At 40.4% G+C, this 10,570-nt stretch overlaps 1 protein-coding gene across 1 annotated transcript in view; it reads left to right on the top strand.

The window, feature by feature from the left end:
• The first annotated feature begins 893 nt into the window (after nt 1-893).
• AHR (aryl hydrocarbon receptor) overlaps nt 894-10,570 on the top strand; it is a 67,434-nt gene continuing 57,757 nt past the window's right edge. The window contains exon 1 of the mRNA XM_032235507.1: nt 894-2,399. Within this exon, the coding sequence (XP_032091398.1) occupies nt 2,344-2,399 (56 nt within the window). The 5' untranslated portion in view covers nt 894-2,343. The remainder of the gene's footprint in view (nt 2,400-10,570) is intronic.

A 10,570-nucleotide genomic window follows, 5' to 3' on the forward strand; every position in this document is an offset into this window, starting at 1 on the left:
TGGTTTCCCCATTGACTTTGCTTGTCAGAAGATTGCAAAAGGTGAGCCCAGGACACTGCAACCATCATAAATATGAGCCAGTTGCCTAGCATCTGAATTCTGATCATGTGACCATGGGGATGCTGCAACAGTCTTGTGAAAAATGTCATAGGCCTCTGTTTTTAGTGCCATTACAATTTCTGTCACTAAACAGAAGGTTGTAAGTTAAGGACTACCTGTATGTTACCAGAAGCAATGGGAAAATGTACTATATTGAGTAAACATTGGAGTTTAATAGTTCATTCAAACAAGTTATATTCTAAAATTAAAGACTTGCATAAAATAGGACATGCTCAAGAAATTAATTTTTTTTTAGATTAAACCAAAGAACACACAGAACAATGATTTTAGGAAAACCGGTTTCATAAAAATACAACTCATGTTAAACTTATATAAAGTTTCTAATGTAAAATTGATGCCCTTTGGTATGTTTACCAAAGAGCCAAGGTGGCGCAGTGGTTAAATGCAGCACTGCAGGCTACTGCTAGATCAGCAGGTCAGCGGTTCAAATCTCACAGCCTTCCATCCTTCCGAGGTGGGTAAAATGAGGACCCAGATTGTTGGGGGCAATATGCTGACTCTCTGTAAACCGCTTAGAGAGGCCTGAAAGACCTATGAAGCGGTATATAAGTCTACTGCTATTTACTTCTATTTGATCTGTAGCTAATTACATGTTTTCTGGATCATATTTTATTTTAGTTAAAGCTGCCATGGGAAAAATATTTTTAAGCAGACAAGGACATTTTTTCATAGTATAATAAAATTATTTTATACAATATCTCATTTTAAACATTCTTCTGTGAAGGCTTTCTAGTACACATCTACATTCTAAAAATAAACCATGTATTTTACTGAAGAATATACTATCCTCTTTTGGACTGGTATACGCAGATATTTACTCTCAATAATTTTTTAAAACTGCTGTAGTTTATATGTAGAAATGTAGGTGTGAATTGTTTATGCCAACCATTTTCGACATGGGATTTTTTTGATTGTGCTGTTTGAACTTGCATTCCAATTTATGGGGAGGAGAACCAGGTTGGAAAAACTTGCTACCCACATAGCTTTTCTCCACTTTAACTTGGAATCTGCTAGGCTTTGTCACCCATTATCTTGGAGGGAGATCAGATGATCTGCAATTCTTGCAGAGATTATGGAGGCCCCAACTGAAGTAGAGCCAGCTTTCAGCGGGGACAGCCCATGTTATGCAGATATTGTGTCTTACCACTCGCGGGGGGTGGACGGCAAAGATCCCCCTGCGAACTATTTCCGCCGCGCCTATATTTCTGGCGCTTCATTTACAAAGAGGCAAATTCGCCTCAGAAGGCCCCTTAAGGGCTACTCCCGAAGGTAGGCAGCCGTGTGCCAAGGCGGCCCGGAGATCCTCCTGTGGCACCAAGGGAAACTCCGCTACCCGCTTTTATCCCCCCCCCCCCTCGGTCGCTTCAGGCTGCTTGCTTTCCTCCGCCTGGTTTCCGATCCCGGCGAGTCTCCGGCTCCTTTCCGCTGCTCAAGCCACAGAGGCCACCTCGGTGGGCTGTGGGCCGGACCCGCGAGGGAGGAAAGGACTGGCGGCTTAACCGGGTGGCTGCTGACCAGGAGCCCGCGGCAGATTGCCGCCACAGTCCAGGAAGACAAGCAGAGATCGGCGGTGGGAGGAGAAAACACGAAACGTAACTAGGCCCTCTGGCTCCTCGAAGAACGCCGCTGCTGACGACAGCGGCGAGGCGAGCTTTGCAGAGGGGAAGGGAGGTTTCGCTTCCAGCCGTGGCAGCCGCCTAGGTCCCTTTGCTCCTGACGAGAAGGGGAGGGGAGAGCCAATCGGTCCGCCGGTCGGCAGCGGCAGCCGCCTCCGCACCTGTTTCGGAGACCCCGCCCTGCGGCTGCCCAGAGGCACCCGCCCGCTCGAAGGAGGAAAAGGAGGAGGGGGCGACCACGACAACAACGGGGGAGTGGGTGCTGCCGGCGCCGAGCACCTGGCTCTGCAGCCGCCACCCCCCTCCAACCCCCGCTCCTCGTCTCTCGCCTTCCTTAGTCGGCCGCCCCTCAGGGGACTCCGTGTGGCGGGAAGAGCGGGGGCTCTGCGTGGCGAGTAAGGAACCACACGCAAGGGCCGGATCAAGCAGCGGGTGGAGCCGGGGCTCGCTTCGGCGAAAAAGCCCCCTTCAAAGCCGTCGCTGCCTGGCGCGGTGCCCGGAGCTTTCTTTCCCTTTGCTTTTCCCGTTTGTAGCCAGGAGTGAAAACTCAAAACTCTGTGCCGAAAACCCCGGTTGACCGAAGAGGAGCTGTGGCTTGGGCGGCAGGATGAATCCCAATGTCACCTACGCCAGCCGCAAGCGGCGGAAACCCGTGCAGAAGATGTAAGGGGAATGTTTTGTCTGGGCGCTGAAGGAAGGAAGTCTTCGGGAGGGGGAGGGGGAGGGGGACGGGCGCGATGTTTGGCGTGTCTTCGCTGCGCATCTGGGCTCCGGCCTCTCCCCTCCTTTTATGAAGTGACACCTCTGACCCATTGCGGTGTCCATTGAAATGCGCGGTGTCTTTCTCCTGGCCTCTTTGGCAGTTCTTTCCTGACTTGCAGCTTTGTCTTTTACTTTATTTCTCTGCCTCTTTTGCGTGCTTTTAAGGGGACCAGAGGAATTCAGGGTTGCAGGCCTCATTCCTACTCCCCTCTTTAAAAAGCAACAGAAACCCTTTCTAAAAGTAAGACCTTTACAAGCCGCAAAGGGTTTTCGGTGGCCTGAATAAGAGCTTTGCGCAATCTCTGCTCATCTCCTCCTCCCTCCCCCAGTCGCTTCTAGTAACTCCTGGGATGTTTGTAAATAATTAGTGAGCGACTGTTTTCGGGCTGTATAAAAAGTTTTCTTTCAAGTCAATGGAACATTGATGAATATTTTTTTTAAGAAAGCAATAGTGAGGCCTGGGTATTGCTATTTAGATTCATACTGTAAAAGGTAGTATTTTAAACATGCCCAGAGGCTTTCTTAAAAGTATACAGATTTAGAATACTCTGGTGTTGGATACAGATTGCTAGATTGGGGATACAGTTCAATTCAGTGCCCTGATTTTATGTGGCTCTGTTAAAACCAGAGGACTGATTAAGGTCAGAAGAAGCCTGACAAGTGGAAAAGGATGAAGTCATATGTTCTTAAATCACTTGGCTCAGTTTCCTAATCAAGAATTTGAGATATTTTAAATAATTACTGAAATTTTAAATAATTTTAAATAATTACTGAAAGTAACTTTTTACTAAAATTAGCTGTGGGCCCTGATTGTTGTTATCTAATAGGTTGCAGAAATGCAGAATGCTCTTGGGCCACAGTTTGGTATATAAGTGTAGAAAGCCAGTTTGTGCAGGCTGTAATTTGTAACTATACTGCTGGATTTCTCTCTGGTTTAAGGATTTAATATTCACTCCAGATCAGAATATTTTCATTTATATATTTTTTTAAAATTTTATTCTTCTACTTTTAAAATATTGAAGAGCAAATATAAGTGCAGGTGGTCCTCAACTTACGACCACAATTGAACTCAGAATTTATGTTCAAAACTCAAGTTTGAGTTTTGACCCATTTTATGACTTTTCTTGCCACATTTGTTAAGTGAATCACTACTGTTGTTAAATTAGTAGTAGGGTTGTTAAGTGACTATGGCTTCTCCATTGACTTTGTTTGACAGAAGGTCACTAAAGGTAATCACATAACCCTGGGACACTTGAACCATTATAAATATGAACCAGTTGTCAAGCATCCAAATGTAAATCACGTGACTTTGGGGATGCTGTAATGGTCATAAGTGAAAAATGGTCATAAGTCACTTTTTTTCAGTATTTTTGTAACTTTGAACGGTGACTAAATGAACAGTTGAAAATTGAGGACTACCTGTATAGTGATGGACATTTTATATTTGCATATGGTCATCTATTGAAATCAGAATGAAAGAAGGGTAATACAGGTAGGCCTTGGGTTACAACAGTTCATTTAGTGAGTTTCATCAACTATTCTATATGGATGTTCTTTGGTACTTAACTCAACCTTTTGAAAAGCTCTGGATGTTAGCTAGTTCTGTTTCTTCGATCTAATAATATAGGTAGTTCTTGAATTACAACTGTTAGTTTAGTGACTGTTCAAAGTTACAATGACACTGAAAAAAGGTTAATGATCATTTTTCACACAAATGTTTCAACATCCCTAGAGTCACATGATCAAAATTCAGCCTTTTAACAACTGACTCATGATGGTTGCAGGGTTCCTGGGATCACCTTTTGCAACCTTCTGACAAGGAAGGTCGATGGGGGAGTCCAGATTCATTTAACAACTCTGTTATTAACAACTGCAGTGATTCAGTTAAATCTATTTTTTTTAAAAATATCTGTTTTAGCATCTCCAAAACCCTTATTGGTAGGGGGAGGGACTCTCCTAGCAACTGCTTGGATAGGTTCATGCAGTTTTCTTGATAGGATTTCAGTAGTGGTTATTGCCTACTTCTACGGCTGAAAGAGAGTGATTAGGCCAAGGTCTCCTAGACAAAATTAGAACTCCGTTTCCTAATTGCAAGTAGTCCTCAACTTACAAGCGTTGTGACCGTTCAAAGTTACATCGGTCCTGTAATGATCATTTTTCAAAGTTACCATGTTTGCAGCATCCCTATGATTGATCATTGGACGCTTAGAAACTGGTTCATATTTATGACCATTGCAGTGTCTTGGGGTCATGTGATCATCTTTTCTGACCTTCTGATAAACAGAATCAATGGGGAAGCCAGATTCACTGAACAACCAGATGACTAAGTTATCAACTTATCAATTCACTTAACAATTGTGACAAGAAAGGTCATAAAATGGAGCAAAATTCACTTAACAAGTATCTCACTTAACAGATATTTTGGTTTTAATTGTGGGCGTAAGTCAAGGACTGGGTGTACTAGTCTGCATTAATCACTACAAATTGGATCGCTATGCAATATTTGCATCAGTTTTTAAGAAATTTCATTTTATGAAATCAGATTTAATCTAGGTGTTCATATCAGGAAAGTGTATTGAAAAACCACTTAAGGCAGAATTAGTTAACTAACATTCATTTCTATATAATTATATATAAAAAGATTGTGGCATTGAGAATTTTTAAAAAATGTCAGTGAAGGTGTAAATTCTTTAAAAAATACTTCGATTAGTAAAATTAACTTTATTGTTACTTGATTTTAGTTTGAGTGCTAAGATTATTTTCATTTAACTTAAAATAATCTTAACACTCGACCTTAAATCTAAATCATGTAATGCATGAATTTTATTTTCATAATTTGGTCATCTGATAATATCAGATATGATAACTCTTTTTGGCTTTATTAAAATACCAACGCTGATGAAATATTCATAAGCATAACTGCATTGAGTCTACAGATATTTTCCAAAGAATACCACGAAAGATTATTGGTAGTCCTTGTCTTACAACCATTCATTTAATAACATTTTGAAGTTATAAGGGCACTGAAAAAATACAAAACTCAGTCCTTGCATTTAGACCACAGCATTGTCTCCATGGTCATATGATCACAATTGGGCAATAACACGATTGTTAAGTGAATCTGGTTTCTCCATTGACTGCTTGTCAGAAGATCGCAGAATCATGTGACTCCAGGACACTATAATTGTTATAAATGCGAGTCAGTTGTGAAGCTTCTGAATGTAAATCAATTGACCATGGGAATGCTGCAATGGTCATAAGTGTGAAAAATAGCAATAGCAATACCACTTAGACTTATATACCATTACACGTGTATCGCAACCTTCTTCACAGAGTCCACATATTGCCCCCAACAATCTGAGTTCTCATTTTACCAACCTCATAAGGATAGAAGGCTGAGTCAACCTTAAACCTGGTGAGACTCCGCAAATTATCCTACAATACTGTATTCTAACCACTGTGCCAGCACGGTCATAAGTCAGTTTTTTCAGTGGCATTGTAACAGACACTAAATGAACTGTTATAAGTCAAGGACTACCTGTACAAATTTCTAATAGTAGTTGACATATCAGCAGATGGGCCAGGCTCTATGTTTCTCCACAATCAAATAGCATGTTGTTATCCGCTAAGGAGCCTCCATTTGTGCATATTTGTTTTACAGTTAGACATTCCAGCTTTCAACCTGATCAGCGTCCCCCAGAACAAGGCAGGTCGGGTCCTTCAGCCATATCCTCCTTTAAGGTTATTCCTTGGTCATAGTCTCCTTCCTCCATCTTTTAATATTTTGTTCTTGTGTACCCTGAAGACTGTTCATTTTTGCCATAAAGCTGTTCCTAGATCTATGGGGCATTTTTGCATTCAGAGGATGTCAAGGATCATTCTCTTGCTTAATTCTCTTGCTGTCTGTTGGTATTTTTTGAGTCAGTTAGGTCTAGTTTTTATAGCATCAGACTAGAAACGGAGACCATGAGTTCTAGACCTGTCTTAACCATGAAAGCTGGGTGACTTTGGCCTAGTCTCACCCTCTCATCTTAAAAGTTTGCTGTCCTGGAAGAAATGGGAGGAGGAATGAATATTAAGTATGTTCATTGCCTTGTATTTATAAAAATAAGGAGGATATAAATAAATAAATTCTCAAAGGGGTAACAATACACTGACACCAAATGTTTATCATAGTGCAATTGTCCTCTGTAGTGCAAAAATCCATAGGTTATTTATTTTTCACATTCAGAATAGTTTGATCACTATATTCCATGTGCGACTTTGCAGTATGATAGTGTATGTGCTTCTAAAGTAGCCTTAAGAGATGAGATACCAGTATATCATATACTGGTTTCTAGCTTTATATAAAAGTAGTACACACCCTTAAAATGAATGTTCCCAGAGTTTATTTTAGAGGTGACAGTTGTTTGTTATGCAATATTTACTATTAAGCAATATGGTTCGTTCTGTAAATAATAATGGACTCACTGGTATTCAACTAGATTTTAAAATGTTAACTTGTTCAAATATTTTCTAGCATAACATAGCTATCTTAAAATAATTCCTAGAACATTGTCTTTTTTGCTAGCTATTCAGTTTTTCATATGACAACATCCCAAAAGGAATAAGATGCTTACAGCCAAGCCAAACAACTGGTATTTCAATACTTTAATATTAGAAAACTGATTTTGACATAAGGCCATTCAATGAACTCTTTTCTGTTCTTAAAATTAAAAATTAAAATTGACAGGAACAGGTTCTGATTTTATTAGCATATAGATCAATAGAGGCCATCAGGCCATATAAACATGCCAACAATTCAAAAGAGGGGATAACTGATTTTCTCTTCCTTTCCTGCAAACATTATTCCTTATGTATTCTTAAGCTATTAAAATGGATGTTGGGATTGTTTTTGAAGCACCTAGAAATTTTATGCAGTACCCTGCCCCCAACTGCAAAAAAGTACATTCCAAAATAACTAAAGAAAAGTAGAAAGTTATGTGTTACAAATATAAATATAAATTCCTAGTTTAATTTTTGTGTTCACTTGAACTGAAATTTAGCTGTATATTTTAAAATATTTAGTAGTCTAAATTAGATAGCTCAGCAAACTGGAATCTTATAAAAATTTACTTTAAGTGTCACTGAATAGACCAAGGTATACAATATACAATATGTGTGTGTAAAATTTTACAAGAAAACATTTTGAATTATGATGCCTAAGTAAAAAAAATTTATTCTCACTATTACTGGAATAGTAGAGTATGTTTACCGAGGGAGAGCTGATGCAGTCTTGTCTGCTTCTTTTTCTGTTTTTTTAATCTGTCTTAAGTATAATACGTAACAAACAAAGTAGCCCATACAGAAATCAGAGTTAAGTAATATGTAATAGCTTACTATACACATAAGGGACACTGTGGCTTAGTGGCTAAGATGCTGAGTTTGTTGATCAGATGGTCAGCAGTTCAACAGTTTGAATCCCTAGCACCGCGTAACGGGGTGAGCTCCCGTTACTTGTCCTAGCTTCTGCCAACCTAGCAATTCAAAAGCAAGTAAAAAATGCAAGTAGAAAAATAGGAACCACTTTGGTGGGAAGGTAACAGCACTCTATGCGCCTTTGGCATTTAGTCATGCTAGTCACATGACCACAGAGAAGTCTTCATAAGTGCTGGCTTTTCGGCTTAGAAACGAAGATGAGCATTGCCCCTAGAGTCAGAAATGCATACATGTGTGGGGGAATCTTTACCTTTACTATACATATCTTAACTAGGCTGTTTTGTTTCTTTACTAGAATATTGATCCAATTGAATAATTGAGAAAATCATAAAGCTTCTAGGCTTGTATGTTTTGTGCTACTGCTAAGGATATGAAGTACAGTTTGAGCTTACCATGACTTCCTTTTGTACATTTTCTTTGAATATGTCATCTTCTTCGTCTCCTCCTCCTCCTCCTCCTCCTCCTCCCCCTCCTCCTCCTCCTCCTCCTCCTATTTCTTCTCTATATTATTTTTATATTTATTTTATTTCTCTCTCCCCCTCTCTCTCACACACAAACACACACACACACACACACACACAGAAAAAATAATAGAAGTGAGTACACTTCACATTTTGTAAATAAGGATCTCTTTTCATGTGACAACACTGAAGAAATGTGGCTACTTAGCTACAATGTAACATAGTGAGTATACAGCTTCTATAACGGTGCAAATGTGCTGTCCCCCAAAATAATGCAGTACACAGCCATTAATGTCTAAATTGTTGGCAAGATATACCTAAATATTTACAAAATGTGAGGGGGTGTACTCACTTCTGTGATATACTGTGTATGTATGTATGTGGGTACTTGAGAGACCGCCTCCTGCCAATTACCTCCTCGAGACCGATTAGATCTCATAGATTAGGCCTCCTCCGAGTGCCATCTGCCAGCCAGTGCCGGCTGGCCACTACGCGGAGGAGAGCCTTTTCAGTAGCAGCTCTGACCCTCTGGAACGATCTCCCCGTGGAGATTCGTACCCTCACCACCCTTCAGACCTTCCGCGCAGCCCTCAAGAGCTGGCTATCCCGCAGGCCTGGGGGTAAAGATTTGATTCGCCCCCACCCGAATGCTGAATGAATGTTGTTTATTTTTTAATTATGTGTTATGTTATATGTTACTGTTTGTATCCCCTCCCTATAAGTTGTTAGCCGCCCTGAGTCCCCTCAGGGAAAAGGGCGGCCTATAAATAAACTTATTCCTATTCCTATTCCTATGTATGTATGTATGTACGTATGTAGGTATGCATGCGTATGTATGTATGTATGTATGTATGTATGTATGTATGTATATGTTTTTGCTGGTCTTGTTGTATTCGGGTCTTTTCCGAATACAACAAGTAAGATTGAGATTGTCTTGGCAATGTTTCAGTGAGGTCTCATTTGCCATCTTCAGGCTGGGTTTTGGGCTTAAAATGTGATCGGAGCCGCGTCTTTCTATAAATCTTGGGGGGGTGGGGGGGTGGAGTGCTGGCTTTGTTTCAGTAAGTGGAATGATTGATTGTGTGGTTGTATCATGATTGGTAGATTGCTGATTGGTGCTGGCTGTGTGTCTATTGTTGTTTTGTGTTATAATGGCCTGGGTGGTGGGTGGGTCTTGTTTGTTGACTAGGGCTGGTTTCCAGATGTTTGATAGGTGTTTATTCATGTTTATTCATATTGTGGGGGTGTTTCTCTATTTCAATAGCTTCCATAATTATTCTCTTGTTGAAGTGTTCTGTTTTGGAGAGTAACCTGGTTCCTTCATAATTAATTTCATGTCCTGTAGCTTTAAGATGCTGGAAAAGGGAGCAAGTTTTATCTTTTTTGCTTACTGCGTTCTTGTGTTCTGCGATGCGTGCATTTATTCTCCTGTTCGTTTGTTCTATGTATGTTGCAGGGCAGATTTTGCATGGTATTTCATAGACTCCTTGGTTTTCTAGCTGGATTTTGTCTTTGGGGTTTCTTAAGATGTTGGCTATTTTTTGGTCAGTGTTGAAGGCTGTCTTGATATTGTGTTTGTGGAGAATTTTGCTGATTTTATCTGTGGTGCCTTTGATGTAAGGGAGGAGGGTGATGCCGTTGTCCTGTTCTGTGTCTTGGTTTTGGGGGCGAGTTTCTCTTTGTATTTGGTTGGTAATTGTTTTTCTTTGGAATCCGTTGGAGATTAATACGTTTGTGAGAGTGTGTACTTCAGTTTTAAGGTGGTCTTTGTCGGCTAGACGTTTGGTTCTGGAGATGAGGGTCTTGGCTACAGAGTTGATCTGTGCAGGGTGGTGATGGGATTGTACGTTTAAGTAGCAATTGGTGTGTGTTTTTTTCTGATAGATGGTGTGTCCTAGGGAGCCATTGAGTTTTTTGTAGATTAGGACATCCAGAAAGGGAAGTTAATTGTTTGCTTCTATTTCCATGGTGAATTGTATTTTGGGCTGTAGGCTGTTGAGATGTGTGAGGAAGTTGTCCAGTTTTTCTTTCCCATGTGGCCAAATCACCAAAGTGTCATCAACATATCTAAGCCAGAGTTTGGGTTTGTATTCAGATTTAATCTAAGGCGTTAGTTTCAAAATGTTCCATGTA

This window comes from Thamnophis elegans, chromosome Z, assembly GCF_009769535.1.
Source record: "Thamnophis elegans isolate rThaEle1 chromosome Z, rThaEle1.pri, whole genome shotgun sequence".
Classification (NCBI taxonomy): domain Eukaryota; kingdom Metazoa; phylum Chordata; class Lepidosauria; order Squamata; family Colubridae; genus Thamnophis; species Thamnophis elegans.